This window comes from Styela clava, chromosome 5 (assembly GCF_964204865.1).
Source record: "Styela clava chromosome 5, kaStyClav1.hap1.2, whole genome shotgun sequence".
Classification (NCBI taxonomy): Eukaryota; Metazoa; Chordata; class Ascidiacea; order Stolidobranchia; family Styelidae; genus Styela; species Styela clava.
The window spans coordinates 24,196,928-24,216,943 of NC_135254.1; the positions used below are offsets into that span (position 1 = coordinate 24,196,928).

Genomic DNA, 20,016 nt, shown 5'->3' on the forward strand with positions numbered 1-20,016 from the left:
ATCAACTTATCCGACCACCTAAGGGTGGCATTAAACATTAAAATGAAAATTCTGAAATCATATTGAGAACATTACACGAAGTATATCTCGAATGTCCACCTATCCGGCCACCTAAGTGTGGCATGAAACATTGAAATGAAAATTCCGAAATCGTAATGAGAAACATTACACAAAGTATATCTCAAATGTCCACCTATCCGGCCACCTAAGTGTGGCATACAAGAATCGAAATGAAAATTCTGAAATCATATTGAGGAACATTACACAAAGTATATCTCAAATGTCCACCTATCCGGCCACCTAAGTGTGGCATTAAATATTAAAATGAAATTCTTAAATCGTATTGAGAAACATCATACAAAATATATCTCAAATGTCCACCTATCCGGCCACCTAAGTGTGGCATTAAACATTAAAATGAAAATTCTGAAATCATATTGAGAACATTACACGAAGTATATCTCGAATGTCCACCTATCCGGCCACCTAAGTGTGGCATTCAACATTAAAATGAAAATTCTGAAATCATATTGAGAACATTACACGAAGTATATCTCAAATGTCCACCTATCCGGCCACCTAAGTGTGGCATTAAACATTAAAATGAAACTTCTGAAATCATATTGAGAAACATTACACTAAGTATATCTCAAATGTCCACCTATCCGACCACCTAAGTGTGGCATAAAACAATCAAAATGAAAACTCTTGAAATCATATTGAGAAACATTACACAAAGTATATCTCAAATGTCCACCTATCCGGCCACCTAAGTGTGGCATGAAACATTAAAATGAAAATTCCGAAATCGTAATGAGAAACATTACACAAAGCATATCTCAAATGTCCACCTATCCAGCCACCTAAGTGTGGCATACAAGAATTGAAATGAAAATTCTGAAATCATATTGAGAAACATTACACAAAGTATATCTCAAATGTCCACCTATCCGACCACCTAAGTGTGGCATAAAACAATCGCAATGAAAACTCTGAAATCATATTGAGAAACATTACACAAAGTATATCTCAAATGTCCACCTATCCGACCACCTAAGTGCGGCATAAAACAATCACAATGAAAACTCTGAAATCATATTGAGAAACATTACACAAAGTATATCTCAAATGTCCACCTATCCGGCCACCTAAGTGTGGCATACAAGAATTGAAATGAAAATTCTGAAATCATATTGAGAAACATTACACAAAGTATATCTCAAATGTCCACCTATCCTACCACCTGAGTGTGGCATAAAACAATCACAACGAAAACTCGGAAATCATATTGAGAAACATTACACAAAGTATATCTCAAATGTCCACCTATCCGACCACCTAAGTGGGGCATACAAAAATTGAAATGAAAATTCTGAAATAATATTGAGAAACATTACACAAAATATATATCTCAAATGTCCGCATATCCGACCACCTAAGTGTGGCATACAACTATTGAAACAAAATTCTGGAATCGTATTGAGAAATCTTACACAAAATATATCTCACACACTTAAGTGTGTGAAATTTAACTGAACACGAAATTTCGAATACTAATCATATTTTGATGTTGTGGAAAATTGCTCAAAATTTATCTCTAATGTTCACCTATCCGATAACTTGGGAGTGACAAATATTATAAAACAAAATTTTGAAACCATATTGAAAAACAAAACAGAAAATGAATCGCAAATCGTCATCTACTCAGCTACGTAAGTGTGTCATGTAAATGCAAAATGATATTTTGGAATGGCAATAATATTGAGAAGCGTTCAAAAAAAAATTTCAACCGTCCGACCATTTCAGAAGGTATATAATTAAAACACGAAATTCTGAATAAAATATCGAGAAACATCACACACAACATATCTCAAATGTTCAATTAAGTGACGTTTTCAGTGGGGCCTATAAATGCGAAACGAAATTTTGCCATGTCAACTAAAATGAGAAACATCACACCAATTATAACTCAAATGTCTACCTATCAGGGCGCCTAATTATAGCAGTGATTGATTATACAGTCAACTATACAAGCGATCAAAATGAAATTATTGAACCTCAATATCAATTTAGAATCTTTGCACAATTTATTTAAAATGTTTGCACCAACTCGGAATACAAAAACATGATTGTTATTTTGAATTTATAATTAAATAGTAAAAATGTATGCCAAGTATGTATACGAATGTGGATATGCCCACTCGGTTAAGTTGTTGAGGAGAGACAAGATTATGCTCACTGCCGGTTCATCTTTATGAATTATACAGAGATGTCTTAAAGCTTTACAATAAACTTCTCGCAAGATATACCAATCCGTGCAATTATTTTTCTTTTCGTCGTTTCTTTTCTGGTTCGCGTTTGTTTAGAAGCTTTTTTTTGAATTGAATTACAGCCTTTTTCTTTTCCATATATATATAGTTTTCTTTGGAATCACTTACATTGCTTATTGAAAGTGATTCTGAAGATGGTGCGGTATAGTCTGTTGACTTATCTGAAACTTTGGTCAAAAATACATGCATAAGTCACAGAACATCATCACAGTGTTTTAGTCCAATTCAGAATTACGCTACTCTTGATTGATCGAACAAACGAAATGTTTGAAATGGATAATTGCATTATTACTCAAATAAACCAAAGTTTCTAAACGGTGCACTACAATTATTCGTAGATAGCTGCGCTATTTGTGATGGGCTACAAATGATATTATGATTTGGTTTATTACCATTCATTGGTATCAATTTACGATACTGTATTTAATAAAAAAACAAGCATAGCAAACTCATTTAGTCACCTCCTGGCACAGCTTTCTCCGAATCACTACCCGCATTTCCGTCTGCCAAGTTCTGAAACGTGGGCCATCTCGTTGGAGAGTCACCTAAATGTGAACAAAAAATACAGCCCAGTAAATAACTAGATGAGGATGGTAAAATAACTCAGGGATATGTGCCAAATCACAAAACAAAATTGCTAGCAATGCAATTCTTCAAAACTGTTTTCCGAAGATGAAATATTCTAATCTAATATGAAGCGGTGTATTAGATATTTTTATTTACACCAAGCTATACAAACGTCAACCACTCGCTTCTCGTTTATCCTTCTGTTTCGACAAAAAATTGAATTCATTGAATTTCCACAATCTTCGTTTGTATTTTCATCTGGATTTAGAAATCCTTCTGAATTACACACTCTTACAAACGCAAACCCAGTCGTAGCATTATTTTGATGGTCAGATCAGAACTACGACCAGTAAAAGCATAACAGTATCAGTAGTCTATATTTTGATAATCTGGATTACGTGAAAAATCACAACACCAAAAATATAGTAACCCTAATATTAAAAATCGTTATGACTAATCACCTTATCCGATGAGTGATGATTTCCAGCAGCATTCCTCGGTGACGTTGAAATCTTTGCTTATTATGATTCGGCTTCAACTCACTGGGTAACTGATAACACCTGACACAAAAGACTTGGATCGCTTCTCCAAACACAACTGTTCTATTTTATCTAAATTTCGGCAATCAGGCACTCATGAAGATCCCAATCCTCTCACGGCGCCCAGGTTACTTGCGAACAAAACGGCAAACGTGGTAAAGTTCTCGGCGAACCCGACAGTTTTACTATTGCGACACAAAGCCTCTTTAGTACGGAGTTGTGAATTGAGGTCCTTTTCAGTTTATTGAGCTTATATTGCAAAAAACAGAACGGACGATCTTCATGTTCTGCCTGGTTATTGTATCAAAATTATCAAACCTACTCTCCAAAAATCGTAAAAACATATACCGAAAAATTAAAAGATTTTTGCATAAATAAAATGTCCACTTTATGTACGAAAATTAAACCCGTTGCTTATAAACCAGCAGAACTACTGTCCCATTAAAGTTGGCGAAAATGTGCAATTATTTAAAAAATATTGAAAGAACATAATATTTTTGATACTGTTTTATCAGAGAAAAAGAGATTTCAGCAAAATATCGCAAAACGTTTTAATTGTGGAACGTGAAATAATTAAGCGGACAGGAAAATGTCTACCCAATTTTTCCGTCTACATAACTGTCGCTTTTTTAGCACGGTATGTCTACTTAACTACCGTATTAGATATATAATATATATATATATATATATATATATTGTATACGATTTTCACCAAATTTTAAGATCGACCGAAACCAGAATGAAATAAAGACGAAATTTAGGGATATGCCAATTTTTTTGTAACTGTCGACTGCCCTATACATAAATCAGACTATTATAAAATGCACTTCATGTTTGGAATGGTACCACCCGGAATGTTGCAATACTCCGGTGCCGACAGAAGCAATGGAAGGTTGCAAAATTCAAAGGAGTTGCGAGAAGTGCATTTGAAACTAAAGTTATTTGTTATACTTTTGAATTTTCTGCATCTGTATAACTTCGATTATTTTTCAGATTTGGACTCATGGACATGACATGCAAATGCTCAGTCTGTTTTACTTTTTGACGTATGAGCTAAAGTTAAGTGTTTTCTCCCTCGATCGACGCTAGTTTTAAGATGATGATGATGGTGGCTTACTACTAAAACTAACTAATTACCCCATGCAATAAATGTGTTTTCCCTCAAACCCATATAAAGGTTTTTAAACTCGTTGTGATACTCGTTGTACTTTTGTGCGAAGGGGGGACTAAAATTGTTGACACCTATTTTTTCGAGTCGTAATATGTTTTTGCCAGTTTTCCATAAATTTACGATCGGGCAAGGTCTAAACGAGAATTAATGTATCTTTTCTCATACGAACTTTTTCAAACTCGTTTTATAAACACCTCAATATATTTAATTTTACTGGTCTTGTGTATATGGGGGGGACCGTAATTGTATGACACTTTTTTTTTCCACAAGCGGGCCTGATATTTCTAATGTTTTAAATATTCTATATACAGCGTGAAAATCTTTCATTTTAATAGATTTAGGAAGAAAATTAATTACCCGCAAAACTTAAACAATTCTTCAAACGGTTTTTCAAACTTTTTTCAAGAATGTTATCGTTGAATTGCCTATTTCCTTCAAAGAATTGAAGTGACTCGAGTCACTTCAAGTCTTTGATCTCAAAAACTGCGTACCCAACTAACGCGATGAGACGTTGCATTTGCGAATCCAAAGACCGTCTCATATGCCAGCAAGTGCAGACTGCAGATGTCTCTTGCAACATAAGAATATTTAAATAATTGTCATTGCGGCGCCTGACCATAAACTGATATGCTTTTAATACATGTAAAATATTCAAGTTCTACAATGGGATTGATTGCCTGTTTATGCACAAAATGTAACTGCCTTATTCTCGTCGTCGCCCTCTGATCGTCAGCGGTAATTTCGGTAATGCGTTATGTGAATTGTATTTGACATCTTGTGATTTATTAGGTAATATGATGTACAGACTGGCCCGATAGGGTTGGTAACGTGCCATTCATATACTGCCAAGAATATGCATATAGCGCCAACTAAATATCCATATACAGCCAATGGCATATACATATACAGCCAATTAATATTCAAATACAGTCATTTTGGTGATGTACTTTTACTGCCGAGTCATATGCATATAAACCAATATATAAATAAAACCATCAAAATAGAATAGATTTACCTATTCCTACCGGGAGAGGGAAGCCGATAAGACGGCTCAACCATATGGTCATATATTACTTTTATTATTTTTATATTTTACCATCATATACAACTTTTTTTTTAATATTTTTCCTGGATACTACGGGGCCCGATAGTTAACCCAAAATGTTACTCTTTGAATCCTAAAAGCAACTTTAAAACATATTTCGCGGACCTTATCTTATATTTGGACGGACAAGTTTTACAGCGTGGAAAAGATAACCTCCATGATTAAATATAATTCCAAAATTAACATAAAATATTTCGATTATCCTATGAACATTTTTTGAAAATTCTACAGGAATACATTTGTGTTAGTGTGCAGAAGGACTCTCGAATTGCGTAGTATTGTCATGTTTATTCTCGCTTAGCGGCGACACCACTTTCCACGCTGTAGACGTCTACCTGCTTTTCGTACACAGTCTTTTACTGCCATGGTTTGCCTGTAACTCTAAGCTCATTACTCAACTTTCAACCATTAAAAAACTTTGAAGAATCCAGTTCTCACAACAGAAATTGAATGTGACTCCACACTACATATTTATTCTAAAGTGTCTCGAACCAGACAGGGGTTTATTGAACTGAACACATGTATTGTAGGCTTAGGCCCAGAGCTGTTTGGCCCGAGTATGAACCTCTCATGGCCTGGCTCAAATTTTTGACTGGCTTGGTTCTATATTTTTTGTGGACGGTCTTACTTCCGATCGAATAAGCTACATTACAACGATCCACTGTGACAAAAATCTCGCAAAATAGGGGGTACCGGATTATGTGACTTGGTGTATCAGAGAGCTTGTTTGCAATGTTCAGTCAACGATTAAAAAATCATCTCTTTTAGTGGCTGCGAAAAGAACATATTATGCGACTTGTTATCAAGGTGATGGTATTTTACTATCTATACCTATGCCTGTGTGCTACTGACTCGTGATCTAATGTTTATGATAATTTGATCTGTAACTTAACAATATATAATTGACATTAATGTTGATCAATCAACCCATATAACCATAATTAGTGTTTTGTCGAGGTTTCTTTATTTTTTATTGTTTTATTTTTTCAATGTTCATTGGCCATTTACATTACGTGTGGAATAAATATATACTACCTATATATAGCAGTACCTATATATCGCCGGGCTGAGAACACTTCAATGTTTTACATAATATCACTCACTTGATAAACATTGAGAAAACACAAAAAAAGTTTGAAAACGAATACTATAACTTGTTGTAGCGGAAATATTGGTATCAAAGTACAACACGGAGTTTCTCAATGGGAGAGATCTGCTGGGAGCCACGAGAAAGGCCCAAACTAGGTGTCCTTCGTGATTTCTTGAATCATTTGATTGTTAGCCAGCATAACATTTCGTTGTTGCCTTATTTATTATTAAACATGGCGCAAAATACAACTGGTGAAGAGGTTAGGGGAAGAACAGGGGGCCACAAGTGTTGCGAGTTTTTTAGAGGGGGCCACGGATCAGGAAGGTTTGGAGTCATTTTTCAATCTGAATGTATACTGCCACCGATTCAACCATAATTTCATGATAGTAACTACGAAAGGGGGTGTTCAGTGCCATTTAACATTTAAATTATGTTATAACAACACGAATTAATTAACATTGTCGTGAACTAATGCCAAATGCTTCGAATTTTCGGTATGAATACAAAATTAAAAGTTTGTTAAATTAGCTAGGATAGGACTTACAATTTATCCCGGGGAAAGAAAATCCGAAAAGACGGCTGAAGAGGACTAAGTGTATTGTAATACAAACTTTTAATTTTGTATTCATACTGAAAATTCGAAGCATTTGGCATTAGTTCACGACAATGTTAATTAATTCGTGTTGTTATAACATAATTTAAATGTTAAATGGCACTGAACACCCCCATTCGTAGTTACTATCCTATTGTATTAATTCGATCGTAAAGCCTTATATACGGAGATTTGTAAAATATTACGTGTTATTCGACTTCTGAAGGAGTTGGGTTAGCGATATTCCGTTACGTATATTAAATAGTATGTGTCAAAACAAGGACACGCGCGATAGGACAGCACCCTTCTCTGCATTACGCTGCAGGTGCACCTTTTCTTCAGAGGATTTTTTGTTGCACCCCCAATACGGGACTAGACAAAAATGCTTGTCCCGCCGTCAGTCATATTTCTTGAGCCCAATACTTTCTTAGTACATTACAGCTGAATACCTTCGGCCAGAAATTGGCAATCTTTTAGGAACACCGGTACTGCCAAAAAAACCTTCATAATACTTCGTGAAAGTGACCCTACCATCAGACCACTTCACTCAGACATTGAAAAGAGTGACATTTTACTCGACACGCATGAACAACATGCACAAGTATGAACGTGGATGAAATAAACAAAAGAACTGAACAATAACGTGAAGAAATTTAATCACAATAGCAAAGTCCAAATTTTTGACTTCACTTGGCTTTTTCGACCTTTGCCAAATCCGATTCCGCGTTGGAGGTCGGATGAGATCCATCAGTTTCCTGCAAAAGGAGGCAAATAAAATTACCTATGCAACAGAAGGTGATATGTTACGTGATAAAACCGATATTAAAACTGTGAAAAAATAAATGGTTGCACAGCATATGATATAAGTCATGGTTCGCATATTGATGACAAAAAATAACTTGTTATGAATTTGTATTATAAATTTTAAAAAAGTATCACTTTACCAAATTATTGTTTTCATCAGTCTTCGCCGTCGATTCCGGGGTAACGTTCTCTGAATCATGAGGAACTAAAAAATGAGGAAAAAAGAAGTTTCACCAACTTCCCCCAGACTCTTTGCTGCGTGTTATGACATACGCTAACTCGATATTGCCGATTGGCACAGTTTGTTAGACTTATCATCGTTTAACCCTTCGAAGTGCATTGTCCCACTAGCAATCTCAATTATCATTTACAAAGCTCCCTGATAGATGTAAACTAATACACAAACATGTGCAAACAGCAAAAATCCATATTAACGTTTATAATAGTTTATGGCAGTGGTTAGTGTGAAATTTTGAGCCCCCAAGATATGCACAAATACGGAATGTTGTTAGTGGTTTTATTGTCATAAAATTAAATTATTAATACAAAACTCCACGAACATTTCTTTTAGCAGAAACTTTAAAGTGAGAAGGTCGCGCAATTTTTAGTAGCATGATTTCACTAAGCAAAAAAAGATGTGATACTTTGCACAGATACAATTGAGCAACACTTCCACAAGTGAAACAAAATATACTCAAAAATAAAATAAATTTTGTTGAAAAACAAGTGACCCATGAGGATTTCCAGGCGACCCAGCTTTCTGTAGTTCACAATCAACTGAATTTTGGGCAAAGTATAGACTTACTTGTGCAAATAGTGAAAACGGTGCAAAAAGTGTTAGAAATGACACAGAGAATAAAGGGCCTACATACCTCCCCCAAGGTCTTTTGTTGTTGACGTTTTAGATTCAACATCTGGGGTATCCGACTTCAAGGGTGATATTACAGCAGCATCAGCTATTAGTTTGTCTGTTAGAATTGACAATATTTCACTTTAAATACTACTCATACGAGTCGAAATATATGTAATGAAAACAATTATAAATAATAATTGAGTTATTATATAAAATAAAAAAATACATTCACTCGTAGTCTGAAAAATAAATTTGTAGTCGCATATAATTTTCTTCATCCGGATAAGGGTACATAACCATAACTTAATGAGATCAATGTCTATTTTCTTTTTATGACTTAATGAAACTTTTTTGATTAACAAGAACAGTAAATAAAGAAGCGTTCATTAGTTTTCCTAAATTTATTTAGTATGGTATGAATTAATATTGTCCAATACAATTGCTTTATATTGACATTGTGTTGTGTCGTGAACTCGAAGAATAGACGATGTTTGTAGATATTCAGAATGTATTACAGAAACATACAGTCATCAACTGAAGCATTAACAAAAGAAGAAGCGAGAGAGAAAACAAAGGTCACTCATGCATGAAAATAAAGGGAGCCATAACACAGTATACCACACATTGGTATAAAAAAAAAAACGAAGAGAGCTGATGATAAATTAAGTTTTACCTGCGTGAGATGATGGTGGGGTAAAAAAATTGCTAAACAAGGTTGGAGTGGAGCCTCCCCAAACAACTGGCGCAGATGAATAACGCATCTCAATTGCAGTTGATTTTGCGGAGTCTTTTTGTGATACAGATGGCTGATACTTTTTTTGCAAACTGAAAAAGAAAGTATAGCTTGGGTGGCAGCGTAACGCAGACTTTCTAACAGTAACTTGTGTATACGTAGCACAAGGAAGGTAGGCATCTGAAAATTTTGCAATAGGGGTTAAAAAATGTTGGCTAAGAATAACCAATGATTTGGATGGAGTTGATGATTGCCAGGGGAAAAAATATTTTCAGCAATTGACTGACAAGCTGTTACCAACATGAACTAACATGATTTACCTCGTCATTTGTGTGACTTTATGTTCAGAAGATCCATATTTTGAAGAATAACCTATAACAAAATTTATAGCAATTTATAGTTGCTAGCTATTTTGTAATAAGCAAAAGAAATAGAAATATTTTTCACTAATATTGGTCATGTAATACAGTGCAGAGACATGAAAGACTTGGTATTCTCAACACAATTAATACAGATTAGGGAATGCACAACATAAAAACAAAAACTAAGGTTTGAAATAATTTAGATTCTTGGAATGTTTAATGAAATATCACATATGCTTTAGATCAGGGTCGTCCAACCTTTTTGACCGAAGGGCCACATTTAGTTTACTATTAAGTGCGCGGGCCACTTAACATGGTAGTTATGTTTTAGTTTTGCTACACTGACTACAGGTTAATGAAAAAACAAACAATACCCTCACGCCAAACATTCACAATTATTAGAACAATGAAACTGTTGTTTCCCAACCCCTGATGGGCCGCCATCAGTGGTAATCCCGAAAGTTTTGCCAAAGACAAGCCAAGACGCTTGATCATTTTCATCACAGCTCCCAACAAATCAATGCCTGGAGTCGTGCCCTTAATTGGGACAAGGGCTGAGAGCTTCTCGGTGATTTCAAAATCATCATTAACTCCCCGCATGATTAGCAGTAGACTTTTTGTCAGTGCTTTCGTCAAGAGCCAAGGAATACGATGAAAACTTTTCCGCTTTTGCTCTTTAACACGACGAGAATCGTCTGTCTTGACATGCCTATTTTTGCAAACGCCTTTTTTATTTCCGGACATAAAATATTGGCAACCCGAACAATACATTGCTTAACGAATTCTCAATCTGAGGAAGGCTTGGATTGTTTTGCAGTTATTTCTGCCACAAAGGAGCTCGCTTTTATGTATGTATCGTGATTTTGATGTATGTACGTAGCGACTATGGCACCTTTATGTATCGATATCTCCTCCCAGTTGGTTTCGATTCAAAATGGCACTCATGGCTCGTTTGAAAGGGCTGGCAAAGCGCATTTCAGGAAAATAAACAAATCGTTTGTATCCTTGCATACTACATCACTCGAATAATAGTTATACTCAATTTTTCCGAAAAATAATACAGCAATACAATACAATTTTTCCGAAAAATACAGCGCGGGCCACTTGAAATGCTTCCGCGGGCCATATGGGGCCACGGGTTGGACAACCCTGCTTTAGATCAAGTCCAATTTGATATTAGGATGATTAAACAAGATGCCAATAATAAAGGCCAAGTTGAATATTGATAATATTTTGTCAATTACAAAATATGATTTTAAAAAGATATTTTGTTTCCACAACTTACATACTTATACATCCTTTCAAATTTGGGAAAATCGGTAATGCTCAGAAAAAAATTTAGTATTCAGTAAATGGATCTATCTTTTTCTACTATGCTAATTCCATTTTGCACACATTTTTTTGCTAAAAATCAAAGAAATCAACGGTCTACTCTAGCTAGATGTTACATAAGCATATTTGAGGACAAAATAAAAAAAACGCCAAGAAAACATATCGCCCATTTTTAGAGATATTCACAAATGCTGGCATTTTTGTACCTACAAATATCAAAAAGCTCAGAAATTATCATAAATTGAAATTATAAAAATGAATCAATTACATGTGTGAAATACATATATTAATGAAAATCTCAACCAAAATAATGATGTTGTTATATCAATGCATTCCGTATTAACCAAGATCGCAATGCTATTTCACAGTATAATATTTATTGTTTGAATATTTCATATTACAGTTTGGCCAGAAAGTCACAGTTTAAACTATTCATGGGGTTTTTCTTTATGTACTTATTTCAAATACGAAGCAGCAATTTATTGGTCAATAATAGCAATTCTAGAAATCAATCATACAAGATGTTAAAGCATTGAATGACTAACAACCAATGCAATAAAGGCCAGCCTAGGGATAACCAGTGATATAGATTACAATTTCCATATTAAATTGTTTTCACAGACTCTTTAAAATTGAATGTGGGCATCGTAGTTTACACTCAATGACTACTAAATGCAAATTGCACTGATAACCATATTTCCCCATAGTTCGTCACATCCATTTCAACCCATTTGTGTAATGGGCAACAACGAACATTTCAATATTGCTAACAAAATTATTTGTCTCCATATTTTCAATGCCAACTCGTGGTTAGTCAGGGTAACCATGGTACCATGACAAGCATTGATCGTGCAGTACAACAGAGCATAACCAGGTACATTGCGCATGTTTGATCTACTGAACCAAATGTATACAGTAGTTGAAAGTTACTTACCTGTGCTATTGATTCCAGTTACTTCATTAAGCATATTGCTAACAGACATTGGTTTGCTTATGATTCCCATTTCTCTATTTGTTGTGAATCCTAATTATATTATAACACAAATTTGAATATGAGATACTAATATTGTACAAGTAAAATACTAAAATGATTCATGTTGTGGTTAGCCTGGGAGAAAATAATACAGTGATACCTTGGCAGTCGAACATAATTTTAAGGATCGATGTTCGACTACGGATTTGTTAAAGTATCAAAACTCTTTTTCCAAAAAAAGCAATGGTAATTATTTTTAATCGTTCTTACACATTCCAAAATATTAAAAATTGTATCAGTTACTGTACGTTTGAGCAAATTTCTTTGGGCTCTATAGTTTTTGTATGTGAATAAAAAATTGCGCACCTTGAGACACCTTGTCACTCGACTAACACTGAGGTATCACTGTACTTTGTAAGTACAAAAAGATAGGAAGAAAATGAACCAGTTCAGTTATCACTTATTAGGTATTTTACATTTAAGTAAAAAAAATAAAAAGCTTCACTTGTGAATATACCTGATTAATAATTAATAGATACACATCATTATTCAAGTCTAACCACAAATGAAAGCAATCTCGAATGGCCAGGCAGACCATCAAAACCTATCGTTGTCAAATGATATTTTAGTGGTCAGAAACATTTGCGTCTGTGCAGAATAAAACAAAAAGATGTCATACATACCTCCACCACATAATTTAGAAACTCCCATGAATTGTGGTGATGTTTTGTGAGCATCAGATGGTGGTGATAATGACTGCAGAAATGAAACAAGTTATAACTACAAATCAACTAAGCAATATATATGAACATAAAGATCAAATTATAGCAGTAGTATATGTAAATCACACATGAAGTTGGAAAACTATCCCTGGCGGAATGCCTGTGATAACATAACTTAAGAGAAAGAGTAAATTAGTAAAATGAATGAAATAGAACTCTTGGAAAAGTTTATCAATAACAATAAGAAGTTTGGTGTAAATCTTATTGGCTACAAAATCAACAGTAGATGTGACTGAAGCACAAGTAAATTGCAAAATCATTCCAATATTAAACACAGGTTACCAGCTATACAAATGGCAAACTGCTGTTTATGCAGAATTGTTATAAATTAAAAAGTAGGAAAATCTTAATATTCAATAACATACCATGTCCATTGGAGCAAGCAAATTATGTGTTGGATTGTCACTCTTGGAAATAATAGGGTTGAATGGAACTACAGACGTGAAATCGTGCTGTCTCCATGGTGATGGATTCATCTGCATCATACCGCCTTGGTCATTACTTTCCACCAAACTTGACACATTCAAAAAATTTTGAGGCTTACGATCTGATAAATATAATACTCATGTCATTCATTAGCTAACTCTGAAGTTCAATATACAACCCATGGTAACCAGCAGTCTTACACTGTTTCAAATATTTCACTCTACACCAGTAAAATTACGTGCGCTCCGTATCAATAGATTGTGTAAAAAACCCCGAAATACAACTCAGTTTTATTTCGATTATAATAGAATGAAACATGTGTACCTAGCGTGGGTATCATCTTCTACTGGGTTTAAAATCAGTATTTTTGTCACACACACATATGATTGAGATTTGCATGAAGCAAAAAGGCTTCAAGACAAGCAGTATTACTACTGGTACAAAACGGAATACTTTAATTCTGTATGGTTTCAATAGTTTTGGTATTACAGTAGTCATCTTCTTTGCTTCAAAGCGTGTTTTAATCACTTCTAAATGAACGCATGTGGCAATACTATGAGACAATTCTTGTAAAATAGAAAAGTTCATTTGCTCAAGTTTTCTACAGTTATTTTCAATCAATACAATCACATTTTGGATTACAATTACATAACCCCTTTGAGGAAAAGGTGAAATAGCATCAAGAATGTTGACAATGGAAAATAATAGTTTTTCCCAACCCAAATGAGAAACTCCATTTAATCTAAATCTTTCTAATTTAATCTAAATTTTCAACATGCGATTACTTGTCTTGATCTAATGGGAATCTGTGATAAACCCCCAGCAAACGATCAAATATCAAGTACATCATGTATTCATATGAATGGCCAATTTAAAATTGTTTGAGCAAAAATTTTGATGAATGCCAAATATAGTGTTTCTAATTTTCCAATTTTAAGCAAGACCGGTCATCCTGGAAAGAAGCAGGGGGGTCGAAAATTCCTATGTTGCTCTGGAGTTCCGTTGCACCGTCCGTCGGAAGGGGGGTTTGACCCTCAAGCCTGAAAATTTCAAAGATTTGCGAACCATCATCCAAAAGTGTCCCCCACATCCAGGAAGGTAGTTTCTCAGATTTGCTGTGTGGTTTTTATATGAAAAAAAATTTAAGAATTTTCCACCACAATTTCACATTAAAATCTACTGCGGTAGATAATGGAAGTCTAAATCTGGGTTTGAATAGATATGTTATTCTCTTCCCAGTGTTTGTTCATTATATAATAATAAATTAATAAAAATAATGATAAGAGGAATCTGAAAAATAAGAGCGATTAGAGCAAATAAGACTTTTCAAGAGAGGTTAGAACAGGTTAGGGAGGACAAGACCTCACTCAACTTACTTTTACTGATCATTTCCTCAACACTTATGCCACTTTTATGCGAGATGTCCGATGAGGAATCCTCACTGCATTCTCCAACATTTTCTCCTTGAAGAGAACCCACTGATGTTGAAACACCATATTGCAGAAGAGGTCTTGGCATCCCAGTACCTGAATTATCAATTAATAGAGTGACTACTTATATTACACAAGTACTGCAGAGTAGTTAACAGAAATGTGTGCAATGAAGTGGTTGGGGAGAGGAACTAACTACCGGTATGTCATCAAATTCTTGACCAAAGGCACATGAGCTTGTTAAAAAAGTTTGGCAAAGTAGTGGGTACGACTAGTGTGGTTTGAAAGTCATTGAGGTCAAAACTTTCAGAAATCTTCCACCACCAATACTACAAATATTTCTATATATACATATGAAACAGGTATAGAATTATCCTTCTTACACATTTTTGTCAATGGTGGAAGAAATTTCGAAGATGTGTGTGGAGAATATTGATTTGATTGTTTTTGAAGCATTCCATATTGACTTGGCAGTGGAGATTGTTCAAATATATAATGGTTTGAATTCAGGATCCCACTTCTACAATCACTAAATAAAGATAAAGAGCAGGGTTTGTTCAGGCACAATCATTTGAGCATAAACATTACAGTATATGATATGGTTCGATCTACTATGCCAGTTAATTATGTGTTGAAAAATCGAAAATTCATTATCTTTGTGCAGAAATGAGTCAAAAAAGATGGTATGGATATTGAGGTAAATGTATTCAATGGCTTGAAAAATCTTGGACACTTATTGATGTATTTCACAACTGTTTATGAAACCAACTATGCAATAGACTTGACATATGGATTGAAATATTAGCAACTAGAGCTGACTTAGGACTTAAGGAGTGCATAGACTTAAGTTGACTCATAATATAAAAATTGCTGGGCCTCCTTCTGGCTTGACCTGAAATTCTGATGAACCATGACTGGACTTGTACCCACCAACACCATTTCCATGACAAACGCTGTGCTGAACAAAATTCCAGGGAATAACAAAAAACTAGACTAAAGTTAAATATACCTGCCACATGGTAGAAATGTAGGCATGAAGTTATTATTGTTAATATTTCCAGTAGGTTCAATAATTTGTTGTGATGGATGCCAATTTTGCAAGTAAGGACCAGTAGGGGTTGAAATTTCTGGTGGAACCATACTTTGATCATGTGATAACGAAGAGCAGTGACGTTTTGCATCAGTATTCATCCTATCCCTCCCTTTGATATCATAAGGATTACCTGAATGAGCATAAAAATACATTCCAGAATAAGTAGCTCAAGTAAGATGTCATAAATAACATCAACATGGGAATTCATGTATTAGGTAATAGCTGATTATCATAAAATAGCCACCATTGTACTAAACATACTCTCATGCCATACACAAAAAATCTTCTCACTTGAACATCCTTGGTATAAAACTGGTGATGATGATTGATTATCAGAACTATGAGAGCATATCCTGAAAAAGTAATTTCAACAAATATAAGAACTGCTCTTGAATATCAATAGGTGGAAAATCGTTTATATAATTTCATACCTGAAGTGCAGTACAAAGTTATTATATTCATTATTCGCGGAAAATCATAATTTTATTATATTAAATAGTTGAACAAGCAACCATTTGCACAAAACTAGATTTCTGTAGGCTACTAACAAGACCAAGCATACACGACTTAAAGAGGCAAACAAGAATTATCTGCATGTAATAAAGCTTAGAAAGTGATACTGATATTCCCAGATATGCCCTCAAATTAGGTGTGATGATAAGTGAGCAATCTTTCTATGGCTATCCAAATTCCATTAAATATAGTATTTGTATAAATAAATAATTGGTTGACCTATTCTGCTACATTAAAATTTTTTTTTTGTTAAGTTTTATATTAAATCGAACTCCATTCATTCAACTTTTCAAATTTGCAACAATATAGAAATTTTGCCACTGTACACTGTGGGCCATGGCATATGTCCTAATTTTTTTTATGTAGATACATCATTATATAAAAATATACCCTCCAACACTTGAGAATTTTTTCTTTGTAGATTTTGGAACGCAAGATTTTCTGCAAAAGTCATATTCCTCAATCTTTTTCTGATATGTTATATACACCTAAAAATATTTTGTACGGGTATCGAATATAATAGTGTTTAAACAAGTTTTCATATATATACAGGCTGCAAGACATGACAAAGTGAACACTCCAAAAAATAGGTATGCAAAGGAAATATAAAAAACTGAAGAGGTTTCAGCATAAAAAAAATGTGCAAAATTTTCGATGCTCATTATTTTTTTCCAAAATATACTGCTCAGCCATACAGCGAATCACAGCTTCTCATCTGCTTAGTAGTTTAGATTGAGCAAGACAGCTTAATTCAAAATTGCACATTATTTAGCCATTGCTATTTAAAGTGAATTTGAACGGTGGTTTTGTGAACCATTTTATTATTAAATTCAAATATGTAGAATAGGATTCACATTCACATATTTATCCTGAGAGATGTAACATGTAAAACTGACATAGTGCAATCAGTAGTGTGATTGTGTACCAAGCCAATGGTAATAATACTTCAGTTTACTCACCCTTGACAAGCATGCTGGTTTTTCTTCATTGAGGACAGTGTGCATGGTATTGATATATTCCACAGTCTGCTCTAACAATGATGCCATATCTCGTTTCATTGAGTTTGTAAATGGCAGCAAAGAACGAAGTTGTCCCAAGCAATTGTTAATCCGCTTACTAAATTTATTCATCATAAAAACATATTTTCAGAAAAGGATTAAACATGAATGGAGAAAAATGCCTTGAAAAATTACCAGATATTGACAGCTTTGTTCTAAGTGAAAGCACAACACTCAACACAGCACTATGAAAACACAAATGAAATGAGGATATTTGTGCAGAGTAACTATATTTTATTCAACAAATTATTTGAAATATAAGTAAAATCACATTATGGGCCTTTAACAGACACTTAAAAATTCATAGCTAATTTTAGTGCATTTTGCATAACACCTAGTAATACTAATACCTAGTAAAAACAATAAGTACCGTACACACATCTAAAAAAGTTTTGTGTTCGAAACTCATCGAAAGTGATAAAGCCTGTATTCAGTTTACGGAGAAAATGATATTACGCCTAGACCGATTTTACTAAAATCGATAGTGAGGAACCTCATAAAAGCGAAAGACTCGACGTTACCTTGCTTTTTAGTAAATATTTTTACGAAATTTGCGACGCACTACACTAAAAATGTTTCGACAATACTTTCTCAAGCAAATCACAGATTGCGGCGAGACAAACCAAAGCAGTTCTATATACACATTTAAATTATCCCCGAATTATTCAATAATTAATATTATTATTACTATTGGACACTGAGTCTACATATGCAAGGCTATGCTAAACCATTCTCGTCAATGCTATTATTATTAGTTATTCGAAACGCGAACTAACCACCTACCTATTCAGCAAACAAATACGATCTTAGATCGTTCTTGGTAAAATAAACTATTTCCATGAAAACCGGAGTATAGTAGTTGGCGATAAAATAAAATATCGCATTTCAATAAAAAGAATAACTATTTTCGTAATTATTTTTAATAAGAATTCATCTTTCAATTTAGTAAAAGAATTTATTAAATGAGTAGGTCGCGTCAAAATGCAAGCGGCTAATAGGGCAATGAATAATTCCGTGTCTCAAGTAAGCATTGGGAAGAATTCAACAATACCATTTGCAAAATGACTAAATCTTTCAAGTCGTCATTGCCATGTCGTTGCCCAACTAATATTTTATATGCCGTGCATGTTTAGTAATTTTGTCTATGTATATTTTGCGGATTTATATCTTTCTTATTGAAACGCGATTAATTCTAGGCTAAAAAAGTGTAATAATGGATTCCGATATCACAAATTAATTTGACAACGTACTAACGCGAAGTCCCACAAATACAATATATGATAAAAAGTTAAGAATATAACTTAGGAATATGTGAAAGTAAGCTTTGTCGTAAAAAAATCTAGAATGTTAGTACTTTGTTAAGAATAGAATCAATTATTTAGAAGAATTCATTGTTACATAACAGTTCTCGGGAGACTAGAATTTAATCTTATTTTATTAAATATGGAGGTAAGCGCGATTGACCATGTACTCATATAATAGATATCACTAAAATAAGACAATGGTCCGTTCGAACGGTCTCTTTGGGAAAATGCTGTTTCCTGGGTACCAGTAATTCAGTCGATAAAAACACTAATTCACAAAACTAGTGGGATCGGAATCTAGTCTTTTTTAAATTCATTTTGTCACTACACGAGCGTATACCCAAATTCAATATATTGTTTTATTTAGCAAAGATTTGTGCTTGCGAACGAGTAGCACATATAACAATATCTTCGTATTCTGAAACATCCATATATCCGAAGGCCAGGCATAGAAACAACAAGCCTGCTAATCATTTTAGATGTATGTTCACGAATCAAATCATTACACGATTGAATTTGTTGCCGAGCATCAAAGGTAATGATTTAGTCTGTGCGATAAAAGCATTGTATTATAGTTAAATCGACAAGCACCCTAATTTATAATTCCTAAAACTAGTAAAACGCAAAATAATAACCGTCTCGCTTTTTCCATCTTGAGTCTGATGTTTTGGTCCGCTTTCCGTCTTCTCTCAATGATGCAATTGCCGATGACAAATGCGACCTTTCAAATCTTCCCGAAGAGTTAAATTACCTTTTTTCTCTCTGTGCAATGATTGTTTGTTTTGATTGAAATATGGCGAGATAACCACACTTGCTGAGTCAACAATTTTACGCGTGTCGATGACGCAACATCTTAGCGTTGAAAATCTTTTCGGCATAGTTACCTTAATATAGTTCGCTCACGCTTTTTTCGTCTTTGTTATTTATGTTAGCTAGGGTCACCATATTTGAAAAAGCAA

General features: G+C 34.1%; 1 protein-coding gene and 1 long non-coding RNA gene across 2 annotated transcripts; both read right to left on the bottom strand.

Annotated features, from left to right (window-relative positions):
- Nucleotides 1–1,277: 1,277 nt before the first annotated feature.
- LOC144422967 (uncharacterized) lies at nucleotides 1,278–3,992 on the bottom strand. The gene is made up of 3 exons (XR_013475497.1): nucleotides 3,359–3,992; nucleotides 2,792–2,875; nucleotides 1,278–2,497 (listed from the first exon to the last, which is right to left on the bottom strand). It is a non-coding gene; the product is annotated as an uncharacterized LOC144422967 (long non-coding RNA).
- Nucleotides 3,993–7,948: 3,956 nt separating this feature from the next.
- Nucleotides 7,949–19,726, bottom strand: LOC120345005 (uncharacterized). The gene is made up of 15 exons (XM_078113096.1): nucleotides 19,693–19,726; nucleotides 17,655–17,811; nucleotides 17,086–17,183; nucleotides 16,474–16,535; nucleotides 16,099–16,312; nucleotides 15,473–15,618; nucleotides 15,036–15,185; nucleotides 13,599–13,780; nucleotides 13,135–13,207; nucleotides 12,413–12,502; nucleotides 10,105–10,156; nucleotides 9,725–9,876; nucleotides 9,071–9,166; nucleotides 8,339–8,403; nucleotides 7,949–8,149 (listed from the first exon to the last, which is right to left on the bottom strand). Exons 1-15 carry the CDS (start codon nucleotides 19,707–19,709, stop codon nucleotides 8,081–8,083), a joined length of 1,623 nt encoding a protein of 540 aa, XP_077969222.1. The 5' UTR covers nucleotides 19,710–19,726; the 3' UTR covers nucleotides 7,949–8,080.
- Nucleotides 19,727–20,016: the final 290 nt, after the last annotated feature.

Bases quoted from the DNA above. Each gene is read 5' to 3' on its own strand.
- LOC120345005 (XM_078113096.1), bottom strand. The intron at 15,619-16,098 runs GTATATTTAACT...ATCTTTATTTAG, and splicing joins ACATTTCTACCATGTGGCAG to TGATTGTAGAAGTGGGATCC. The intron at 8,404-9,070 runs GTATGTAGGCCC...CTCATTTTTTAG, and splicing joins AACAAAAGACCTTGGGGGAG to TTCCTCATGATTCAGAGAAC.